Source organism: Gopherus flavomarginatus, chromosome 5 (assembly GCF_025201925.1).
Source record: "Gopherus flavomarginatus isolate rGopFla2 chromosome 5, rGopFla2.mat.asm, whole genome shotgun sequence".
In the NCBI taxonomy this organism is placed as follows: Eukaryota; Metazoa; Chordata; order Testudines; family Testudinidae; genus Gopherus; species Gopherus flavomarginatus.
This window is the reverse complement of record NC_066621.1, coordinates 149,165,351-149,177,587: the sequence shown is the minus strand read 5'-3', so window position 1 is coordinate 149,177,587 and position 12,237 is coordinate 149,165,351. Positions and strand designations below refer to the sequence as shown.

General features: G+C 41.0%; 1 protein-coding gene across 1 annotated transcript; it reads right to left on the bottom strand.

Annotated features, from left to right (window-relative positions):
* Window positions 1-27: 27 nt before the first annotated feature.
* On the bottom strand, window positions 28-12,152 carry TIMM9 (translocase of inner mitochondrial membrane 9). Its single transcript, XM_050952771.1, has 4 exons — window positions 11,761-12,152; window positions 3,673-3,736; window positions 3,069-3,164; window positions 28-598 (listed from the first exon to the last, which is right to left on the bottom strand). The coding sequence occupies exons 2-4, from the start codon at window positions 3,709-3,711 to the stop codon at window positions 464-466; spliced, it is 270 nt and encodes an 89-aa protein (XP_050808728.1). The 5' UTR covers window positions 3,712-3,736; window positions 11,761-12,152; the 3' UTR covers window positions 28-463.
* Window positions 12,153-12,237: the final 85 nt, after the last annotated feature.

The window sequence follows — 12,237 nt, the reverse complement described above, 5'->3', positions numbered from 1 at the left end:
CTTGTTTGGAAAGAAAATACATACAAAACTGAACAGTTCCCATTTATTGTACTTTGATTAAATAAAAACATTTTGAAGACATATTTGTATATATTTCTGTACAGCACTTTTTGCATTAAAATTAATAGTCGTAGTGGAAGAAACAAAAAAATGGTCCTCTCCCTCCCCTGCTCCCAACGTAGTGACCAGCATAACCAGTCTGCAGGCCTCTAGAAATGGTTATATCAACATTATTCCATTGCACAGTAAAAAAGGACTTCAGAAATAGACTCTGTTTGCCAGCTGGCCATTACCAACTCCTGGTATAGCCCATAATTGTTTCCCCAATGGTTTCCATGTACCAAATGGTCTCTGAAACTCTGTTGTGAGCTGGTGGACACACCCACAACAGAACACCTCCACCTGCAATCCAACAAACATGGGCATTGCTTTAAAGCAAGGTTGGAATAGAATTCTCTTTTGTTTAACGAGGTTGCCCAAGAAGTCCTGCTTTGGCAGCTAGAGCTTCGTTCTGCTGAATATGATACTCCTGAAATCTCATGGATATCCTCTGCGTCATTTTTAAATATTTCTGTAAGCAGTGTTCTGAGCATGTCATCTACAAGAAAAAGGAGACACAGAAGGACCATAATGATTAAAGGAGAAAACTGACTGAAGGCAGTTTATGACGACATATGACTAGGTGAATACACTCGTGTCTTATGCTTATGCTGCCTTTAGCCCCAAGCTTACTGCCTAGCCTGTTTCTGATGGAAATTTTTTTTCAAGTTTAGTTTTCAAGGAAAATATGAAAAGCTGAGTTTTCTTTTTGGCATTCATTCCAATGGAAAATTACCATAGAGAATCTTTTAAAAATGAAATAAGTCATTATGTCCCCATCATATCCCTACGATCCTCTGAAATAAAATCTATAGTCTCTTACCTTATGGCAAAGGCCAATATTACATCAGTCACTATTTATTTAAATTCTGTTTGACCCACCTTCTGCCCATGGCAGCCAAACGTGGCCTACTATATCCCCTATTCATTCTAGGCTTCCATTGGGATCCCTCAAACTAACTGTATCTGCCACTTGTGGTGTGTACTCAGAGAACTTTTCCTAGGGCTGCTGTAATAATTTTTGTCATTCTGTTGGCTCAGTTGGCTGGGATGTACTATGCCCATTCCATGTTCTGCACTGCATTACTTGTGCAAAATTGGTTTTACCAATCTACAGCAGGTTTCCAAAGCTATTCCTGGGCCAGTGTGCTGGCCACCACTTCCTGCAGCTCCCATTTGCTAGGAATGACAAACCGTGGCCACTGGGAGCAGCGGGGGGGTTGTGCCTGCCGACGGTCAACGTAAACAGCCCGCCTTCGGATTACCCTGATGGGTCACATGACGAAGGTGGCCGACCTCTGCATTACAGGATTCTCCCAAACTAGCTGTCATTATCATAAGTGAACTGATAGTTACAGTGAAAGTATACAAAACTTAGAAACAAATGGAACAGGACCAGTTTGCATCATTACCGATCAACTAGGAGTTGTTTAGATCATGCTTAGAATTTAGAAATGTGGAAAGGAGATTTAACCTATTGTTGTCTGGACATCAGCTACCTGGCAAAACCTGGTGAGCAGGAGTGAACTCTAGCTAAACAACTACAAGGAGGGAGCCTGGAACAGTTCCAAACCATTGCTTCCAGTGGGTATAGTATTCAGGGGATGGTGCCTTGGGAAGGCTAGACTTGCACCAGGGGTTGCTATGTGGAAAAGTGACCAAAGATGAATTTAAAAAAATTCTGGCATTGCTCACAGGAGATTCCTGGATGCTTTTGATTTGTACTGAATATGAAACTAAACTTGAATAGAAACATAGGAATTGCCATACCAGATCAGACCAGTGGTCCATCTAATCCAGTATCCTGTTTCCAATAGTGGCCAGTGCCAGATGCTTCACAAGAAGGTGCAAGAAACCCTGTAATGGACAATTATGTAATAAACTGCCCATAAAGAAAAAGTTTTCTCCCTAATCCCCATCTGTTAATGATTGGTTCATGTCCTGCAGCCTGGGGGTCCCTCTACGGAGTACAAAAGAAAAATGGCTAGCTACAGGTTACTGTTTATATCCAAAAATCTTAAAAAACTCTACAGACACAATCCATCAGGATTCTCACTCTTGGATCTTAGCTCTTTAGCACAAGACCAGCAGAACTCCCATTAAGAAGTTTTATCCCTGAGTGGTAGCAGGATAAGGTACAAGTCTGACCATCTACTGGATGTCCCATCATCCCTGCAGGCTATAAATGTTGCCTCCAAAACATTTCAGTCAGTTCCTTTAATTGCACAGGAGGTGAACCATCCATATGGCTGAAACAATTCAAAATGATTCATGATTTAAAAATGCCTCCAAAAATACACAAACAGTGCAAGATGGGAAACACTCTCCAAAGAAGAGGACACCAAACTTGAAGGGGAAGTGGGAGGGTGAGTGAGCATTCCAGGAGAGTGTCTCTTCAGAGAAGTAGATTTCAGGTGGGTAATTTCCCCTTCTCTAAAGAATTCTTATTCTTATAGAGCAGGAGGCTCTAGGAATGCCCCAGAACAAAATACGCTGCTAATGCTTGTTGCAGCCTTAGAAGGCCAATGCCAACACCAAAACCCGGGAGGCTATCTGCATATATGTGAAGAAAATGAGGAAGATATTGCCTTCCAGGGTCTGATGTGCAATGTCCTGTAAAGTGCCTGGCATCCACTTAGTCCTGCAACTACTGGCCTCGGGTCAAAATTTTTCAGAAGCTGTGGTGTGCGAGATCTATTGTTTGCATGCAAGGGAGCTAAGAGGGAAGAGTGAGAATCCTATCAGAACGACAATTGCACAGAAACAGAACCACAAATACATCATTGTCTCTTCAGTTAACATTTCTCACCTGCAGGCTGCATACACACTGAAGAGCTATAACCTCTTGTATGTTAGTTTAACTAATTTTTGATTGGATCAATACTTTCAAAGCTGCTTATCAAAGTCAAATATTATCATACAGCATTTCCACAAAAGAGAAACCCAAAACACACAACAAAGGGGCATACCTCTTCTGATTTAACCTCCCTGCTAGTGAAATCTTTCACACAATCCAGGAAACAGGTTTCTGTAAGTTTATTGTATGTCCCAAGAAACTCCTTGAACTGTAACAAATTGAACAGACATGCAATATTAAAAGAAAAGAAGACATTTTCAAACTTTTCCCATGTACAGCTTGCAATAGCTGAATGTACCGTTCAGTGACATTAACAGAACAGACTACTAATTTAAAGTGACAAGTCACCAGAGGTAATTTAGTATCAATGCAATAACATCATTTGATGCGGACAACTACTGTTCCCCTAGATCAGATACTATTCCATGCCTGTTGATTTGCTGATGATCAAAATAATGAAATCTTGGCTATCTTAATATTGTTTCCAATTCATAAAAGAAGTTAAGCTACAACTCAGACAACATTTTACTTGGTAACTAACTGGGGTGGGGGGGCGGAAGCTGCATTTCATATATTCATGCTAATAAAACTTTGAAGATAAAATGCTGAAACCTCTTGAAACCAGTTTCCATAAAACTCCATTGCTAAGCTTCAATGTGTTGAGGTAATGCAAGTTTCTCAAAACCATCATTTATTAATACAGTATAGCATCTTACCTGTTTGATCTGATCAGATTCTGATATTTGCCCAGCCATATTCTATTGGTCTGCAATCAGCCACCTACTTTTAAAATAACATTTGTGTTGTAATTCACACCAAAACACATATATAAGAAATATAACATCTGAAGGCTGAATAAAACTCTGCCCTTTCTGTAAGCGTAGCTAGACATAACTGTGGTTTCAAAGAAACAAGATTACGTGGCTACTGTGTCGTAAGTTCCCAGCATGATCTGCATCTAATAAAATAAAAGGACAGGCTTACATGTGATTTAAAGGAACAGCTTCTGGTTAAATTTGGCTCAAATTTTACATCTTATAAAATAAAGTTTTATAAAATCTAAAACCAGTAGAACTGATGCTATGATTTGTAAAGTTCCAATAGAAATAGTTTGTTGGGTTTGGGTTTTTTTTAGCACCCCCCAGCAATGGCTATAATGGAAGAGTATTGTTTTAATAATCAAATTCCTTACCTATTACAAATAACCTCTTAATGAGTGACATGATTCTCATTGACGATATCCATTTAAATGGAAGCTATCGAGTTGAATTTTAGTCCGTTAAAAAAAAAATGTCCAACATAGGGTCAGATACCACACCTTTTCAAGCACCCCTGCCAGTTTTTGTAATTACATTTTTCTATTTCTTTAATGTTGCTCTTCTCTATTATTTGAAAGATCTAAACAGGTGAAACACATTATAGAGAAACCAGCAAAATTAGCTACAAGTAAAGAGCTGTCAGATACACAAAGTAAAACTGGAGTGGGGGGCGGGGAACAGACCTCTAGTTACCTTTTAGTTACAGCAACACTTGGAGAAAAGAAACAGCACTCTATAGTATGCTAAATTTATTAAATTAATTCCACCCCCTGCCACCTCTTAGAAACCAGTTTGTGTTTTTAAAACATCTACTGTTTTAGTCTTTAGGAAAATGGTAAAACTACAAATACTTGTGCCAGTGAATCTAGTGAGTTAAATATAAGGGATTATGAAGAAGAAATAAAAATAGCATTAAAAAGGAAATGAAAAACAGGTGAGGAAAAGTGAAAGTATGAACGCTAATGGAGACCAAGAAGGCATCTTCAAAGACAAAGACAAGTTAAGTCTTGAGACTTTCCAGGAGAGAATAGTTCTAGTGTCTGCAATCCAAGAAGGATGTTGGTAAATTGGAGAGGGTTCAGAGAAGAGCCACAAGAATCATCAAAAGGATCAGTAAACATGCCTTGTAGTGGACTCAAGGAGCTCAACCTATTTAACTTTAAGAGAAGATTAAGAGGTGACTTGATCAGTCTCTAAATACCTACATGGGGACAAATATTTGACAATGGACTCTACAATCCTGCAGGGAAAGGTGTAACAGGATCCACTGTCTGCAAATTGGAAGCTAGACGAATTGAGACTGGAACACACACTGTAAATTATTACAAAATAATATTAATAAATTTCAATACATATTAAATATAAATATATAAAATAATAATATATTAGTAGTAATAATATTAATTAATAAAATTGAAAAATCAAATGCAGTAACACTCACACACACAAAGCTCTCACTAAATCCTCTCCACTCACATCTCTTCTGACAGGGCTCAAGTAAACAGATGAACCTTGAAGCATGTCCTGAAGATCAACAGACTCTGAACTAGTCTATGCTTAGATGTTTTGCCAGCATAACTATGTCGGTAAGGGATGGAATTTTTTTGCCAGCATAGTTGTGCCAGTAAAAGTCCTAGTGGAGATGCAGTTATACTAGGGGTTTGTTTGTTTTTTTTTTTTTTTACTGGCACAGCTTATTCTTGTTCTTGGTACAGTTGCATCTACAATAGAGGGGTTTTGCCCCTTTAAATTAGCAAAAGTGGCAAAACTTTAACTGCAGATGAAGCCTCTGGATCAGTCATATCAAGGCTGGTGTGGTGGTGGGAAGAAATAAAACGGAAAGTGAATTCCAGGGTCGAAGGCTCTCCACTGAGAACATCCTACCCCAGGCCCTTTATGTACAAATCTGAGAACTGTCAGCTCAAGTGTCTGAATAGATCTCAGCTGTCAGTGTTGAGCATGGGAGAAGAAGCACTCTCAGATACCAAGAAACCAACCCAAAGGGCTCTATAGGTTAGAACCCTGAACTGCACCTGAAAACAAATTAGAAGCTAGTACAAATGTAATATGTTCTCTATGTAAAACTTCACTAAGAAAGTGGACTGTGTTCTACATTAGCTTAAATCTGATCACTAGGTAAAGGACACATACAGAGTGCTTAAAAAATAATCTAATCTGGAGATGGCACGCACAGATAGATGCTGAAATCTGCACCAGACAGAAATAAGTGTAACTGCCTAGCTGGCACAAGTTTAAAGAGTGCAAATCTGAAAGTCTAACATGGCATAACACCTAAAAGCTGGCTGCTTAACAATGAGTAAAGCCAAACTGAGCTTTATCAAAATCACATGCCTGGGGTAGAGGGTAAACGGTATCTATTTGGAGCCAGCTACAGCCTAGTAAAGTCAGAACCAAGGTAGCTCATTATCAGTGAGTGTTAAAACCCCACCGAGAAACGGAAAAGTCCTGTGTCCCCACCAGGGCGCAAACAGCTAACGGCCTCAACTCCCAGCACCGCCACTTCCTCACACTTTATATTCTGTTCATCTTTTTTATTTAATCGGACCTGACGTCCTGCCATTTTGTCACTGATTTAATAAGACTTAGTAAACTGAAGTTCCAGAAAACCTTTGCAGCTATACTTGAGAAATAGCTTTCCTTTAGAATTTAACACAACAGCACTGTCTGACTGTAATGGTCTTTGAAGCACAAATCTGTTGTCCTTACTTTTATCCCTTCCATACTGTGGGCAGTACATTATTATGTCTCTACTGCACGTCTTCAGTGGCTGTCATTCATAGTTGGCCTTATATCTCCAGAATATACTGTCTGGTATATTAAGGTATGTTTACATTATCTATCATATCTAGTTCTAGTTGTTGTTCACATCTGGTCTTTGAAACTAAAGGAAGAATGATAAGCCATTTCTTTCTGAATTTTAGAAGCTGTCTGAAGCATTAGTCACAGCAGTAATGGCTGAACTTCTTAAGTGGCAGCTCAAAGCACCCAGAATGTGTCAGGTGTAACTCTTGTACTAGTCCAAGGTAGGGGACCTATGGCACACGTGCCGAAGGCGAAACATGAGCTGATTTTCAGTGGCATTCACACTGCCCAGGTCCGGGGGGGGGCTCTGCATTTTAATTTAATTTTAAAGGAAGCTCCTTAAACATTTTAAAAACCTTATTTACTTTACATACAACAATAGTTTAGTTATATATTAAAGACTTATAGAAAGAGACCTTCTAAAAATGTTAATGTATTACTGGCGCACGAAACCTTAAATTAGAGTGAATAAATGCAGACTCGGCACACCACTTCTGAAAGGTTGTCAACCCCTGTACTAGTCCATCCCCAAGATGGTAGAGGACTGCTTTGGGCTAAATGTGACTTCAAAATTAGGTGCTACGTTTTTTAACAGTAGTCAACTCAGGGGAAGGCAGACAGCCAATATATAAACAACTACACACAAGGCTACCTATGGTTAGACTACAGAGCAGCATGCCCCGAGTGCCCTGAGCCACCAGGTATGTGCAAACACCTAGGATGATATCACTTGTTAAAATGTTACAGAGTTGCAATTAACATTTTCAATATATCAAAAGCCATTTTCAGTGTTTTTTTTAAAAATGTCAGAACAAAAATAGTTGACAAAGTTTTTTACGGTTAAGTGTAAAAGCTTTCCTTCCCCCGTGATCTCCTTTCCAAGGGTAACAACAGACCATGCGCCTATTAGATCCTAATGCCTGTACACATGGCATTCCCAGCCTCTCCCACTTTGCTTTAGAAACTGAAAAATGTTCTAAAGTTCCCTTCTGCGGGCTGCCACTCCCATTGCCATGGAACATCTGATCTCCAGGTAATCATAGCTTTAAGAAACCTGCTTTCTTTTTATAAAAACAGTGATTAGGTTAAAGCTTCCCAGGCAGAGCTGAGCCAATCATTTATCTGTTTCCATGGCATGGGAGCTGCAGCAAAGCACCACAGCTGTCAGAACTTCTCTAAAATTTCACAAGCATGGGAATGCGATTTTCCCAGCTGTATATATGGCCTTGAGGAGGCAATAGGCTCCTGAGCACAACTGTTCTGAGCAATTTACTTGGCTGGAATGTTTGATTCTCATTACTGTCAGATTGGGACTGTGTGACTAAAATCCCAGCAGTGCTGATGGATGTGAGCTATTATATGTGAAATGTGTAGAAACTTACAGTGTCACAAGGAGGCTAATTGTTCACCGACATAATCAGCATCAGTAGCCATTACCTAATCTAGAAATTTGAAATCACTGGGACCTGGATGGACCCCCTAGTATATTCTTCTGTATGAAGCCAAATAATAGTTTTACTGACAGATTATATAATCATGGCCTGTTATGAAGATCCAGATTTAGAGCAAGCTCCAACTGTTACCTGAATTTACATTACCCCTGGCACTACCACACAGTACCTTTAGGTCCATCAGTAACACTTTGTAACTGGCCCACTGCAAGGCGTGGAGAGGGTTCATTATAAGTATATATTTTTCATGGAGGGGAAACAGGAGAGAAGAAGAGAGTCAAATCACAGAAGTGTGTTAAAATTGGACAGTGTGGGAAGTTAAGAGTTGTCATGATGGAGCTGAATTTAAGAGCTTGTTCTTAATCCATTGAGGTAGAGCTTCAGAAATGCTTTTATTTAACTTAATCAAAGTAGAGCTACACAGAAAACCACTAGGACTGAGAGTAATTCACACTAAAATTAAACCAAGGTTGTGACAACACAAGACCCAGGAAATTCTGTGTCAAGTGTTGGTGCACTTTAGCTCCTCCAACAGTAGGCCCAACCAACACATCAAAGAAACGGCTTTGGAGCTCCCTCTTCTGCTTAAGCGTCAGAGCACATGTCATCCGTACCTTTGAATTACTTTGTATTGTTTTATTACAACCCTGTGTCATGCTCTTAATGTAGTTACCATGCATAAAATATTTTTATTCTAAATAATTCACAACTTATACTCAGACACTGCATGCATCATGAATTACAATCCAGTGCACAAGGTCAGTGGGCCAGATTCAGCCCTGAAGAAAGCATGCACAGTGCGTTAGTGGACCTTTCTTCCACTGAGTTCAGAAAATTCAGAGCTGAATTTGGCTTAGTGAGGCTGAACGTTAGAGATCTCTTAGAAACATCGTGAACAAATTCTGAGCATATGCAATGTCATTTTAAAAAATGAAACAGCTTCTCTGCTTTTTTCCTTGGGTGGTCTCCAATCAAAGTACTGACCAGGCCTGACCCCACTTATCTGGTGATCTGATAAGGTCACAGCCCTAGATGGAAAGGCTTCAGGTAAGGCAGATTTATCTTAATCTCTTCTTCCTGATATTTCACTGTGTCCTTCAGGTTTCACCTTCAACAATGCATTGATTTCTTTCCCTCCTTTGTGCTCACTGAGCCAAATTCCAGCCTGATACAAGTGGATACAAGTCTGTGCAGACAGGTGAAAGGAGTCTGAATTTGGACCTTTTTTCCATCCCATTCCCAATTAGCTTTTCCATACATGTATCATCTTTTGTGTGAAGCAGTTGTTCTGCCTGGAATTCCCTATTTGCTTCTAGTTTGGAAATTGCACCCTTTTGTTTCTGAATTTCTTACCAGGATAATATCAAATATATTAATCCCTTTTATGAATTTGGGAAGCCTGTCTCAGGTCATCTTGAAATCTCTTCCCTTGCATCAAGAATAAGTCCAACAGATTAACTTTTCCTCATAAATTACATTCTTCAGACAGACTATTTTTTTTGGTCCTGCTGAACCCTGCATCTCCTTCAAATGCAATAATATGCTTCCTGTTGCAGAATAACAAGTATCGATCAATGCATACATCTTATACATTACTTTTTTGCTTCCTACCTTGGGCTGATTATATTAGTAACATGTTTTTTATGCCCTCAGATACCATAGTGCTAATACACTAGATGCCCAGATCTCTCCAGAAGGGATAAACAGTTAAGTAGTGTGGTGTGGACATAAAACCTATATTGATAGATGGCTGTATTGTGGAAGAAAGCTGCTGCCTGGATGCATCTCCTCCATGTTTGTTGTAAATGAGTCTCAGGAAAGTATGTTGCAAACGGGTTACAAACACAGTTGTAATTGTGTAGTAACTAACCGATAACTGTAAATGAGGGTTGTGAAAATGCAAAGAGGACTGATAATACAAATTATGAAAATCCATAAAGTATTGTATTGAGAACCATCATGGCCTAGTGCAGGGGTTCTCAAACTGGAGGTCAGGATCCCTCAGGGGGTCACAAGCTGTTAGCCTCCACCCCAAACTCCACTTTGAATCCAGCATTTATAATGGTGTTAAATATATTAAAAAGTGTTTTTAATTTATAAGGAGGCGCACTCAAGGTTTGCTATTTGAAAGGGGTCACCAGTACAAAAGTTTAAGAACCACTGGCCTAGTGGCTAAAGCACAGGACTTGGAATCAGAAGACCTGGTTTTATTTTCCGCTCTGCCACTACATTGCTGGGTGGTCTTGGGCAAATTGTTTTACATCCCTGTTTCCCTCAGTTTCCCTGACTGTAAAACAGGGACAAAAATACTCTGACCTCCTTTGTGCTTTGAGATCTATGGATGAAAATCACAATGTAAGAGCTAGATATTAGTGAGAACAGTATGAAGACATAGTGGGGCCTGGCCAAGTAGAGATTTAATATCTGAGATAGTACATTGCTATAGATATTTAAGGGTTGAGGTATTCTTCCTAAAGTAGCCAATCTATGAGCTCTTTGAATTACAATCTGAATGTTTTATTTAGTGGAAGGAGACAGCAAATTTCTCAAATGTCAGAGAAAACATTTTCCTTCATTTTTTTTTACACTTAGTTGTTTTTACCCAATTTCCTAAAAGTAAACACACGTTATCATAGACACAGACTCATAGACTTCAAGGTCAGAAGGGAGCATCATGATCATCTGCTAGTCTGATCTTCACACTGCAGGCCACAGACCCTCACCCACTCACTCCTGACATACAGAATGACATATGGAATTTTTTAGGAAATTATTAAAAAGTACCATAAAAGTAAATAACCATGAGATAACTACTGTATTTTGGAGAAGTTCTCTGGGCTGTGGTTATTAAAGAGGTTAGACTAGATGATCACAGTGGTCCCTTTTGGCTCTAGAGTACATGACCTTGATACTAAATTAGCACAAAGCTCTTACACTCTACACCTATCTTGGGATATCTCATTTATTTCCATGCTACTGTGGGGGGCCTCAAAGCCCTGGTGCACCTGGGTCCCTCCTCTCTTTAGCCTCCGGAAAGTAATAGTCTAGTCTCCACTGGGCCATAATATTTTGGTCTAATTTTGGTTGTTGAGTTTCGTGTGTGGGTATTGTTGGTGGCCTATGATATGTAGGCGGTCAGGCTAAATGATGGAGTGGTCTCTTCTGGCCCTAAACTCTATGACCATGATTACATTTACAGCAATTCTCCAAAATACTAAATCTGTTTTAGGGTTTTAGATCACACCATAGCACCTGCCACATAAAAATGCTATTAACAGTGAAGTCTCTCGTGGTCTCTATGGAGGTTTTGTTGCTTCTCCCTTTTCAGGCAGAAAATCTAATCTCCTCTGAAAGTTTCTGCTAGAGCCAGATCCCCTGGCCTGCCAGTCTGTCCCCTCGGTGACATGAGTAGCCATGAGCCGTACACCCGGGCTGCAGCCACAGTAGGAGAACGAAGGTCACTGCCGGGGAGTCTCAGCGGGGAGCCCGAGCCAAGAACGCGTGAGGAGGGGGCGATAGAGAGCGAGCCCAGCAGCGCCCTGAGCCTCCCCAAGGACCGAATGTCCTGCCCCGACACGGGCCCCTGACAAGGGGGCAGCATCACCGCCCCACCACACAGGGGAAACTGAGGCACGGACTCCCACCCGTCACACAAACAGGGCCACGGATGGAACCCGGGAGTCCTGACACCCAAGCCCGCTCCCCGACTCACCTGCTCTGCGCCCACCGCCTCTCAACACGTGGGGGAACCGGCAGGCTCAGCTCCTCCTCCCGCCCCGCAAATTCGCCACGTTTTTCCTCACCCTCCTCGTGGAGATGAATCGGCACATAGGAATCCGCTGATAGATTTACCTTGGCCCGCGGAGCAGCGTGGTGCAGCATTGTAAAGTGTCCCCCATGTCCCGGAAGTGCCTGGGGGAACCACAGTACGGCGTGAACAGCCGTACCGGAACACTATGCTCCCAGAATACATAGCTGAACCATAGGCGGCTATTGCGGCATTATAGCGGGGAGCGGTGGTTGTATCGCGTATTTGTTCCACCCGGACAGTAAAGAAAGGGGACCACGCAGCACTAGCGAACGGCCTTCCCGTGGGAGGTGGATTTACGCATGCGCCGTGGACATACGGCGTCTCGCGTGCAAGACCAAATACCTCCCTTCCTCCGCATGCGTATTGAGTCTGAGCTTC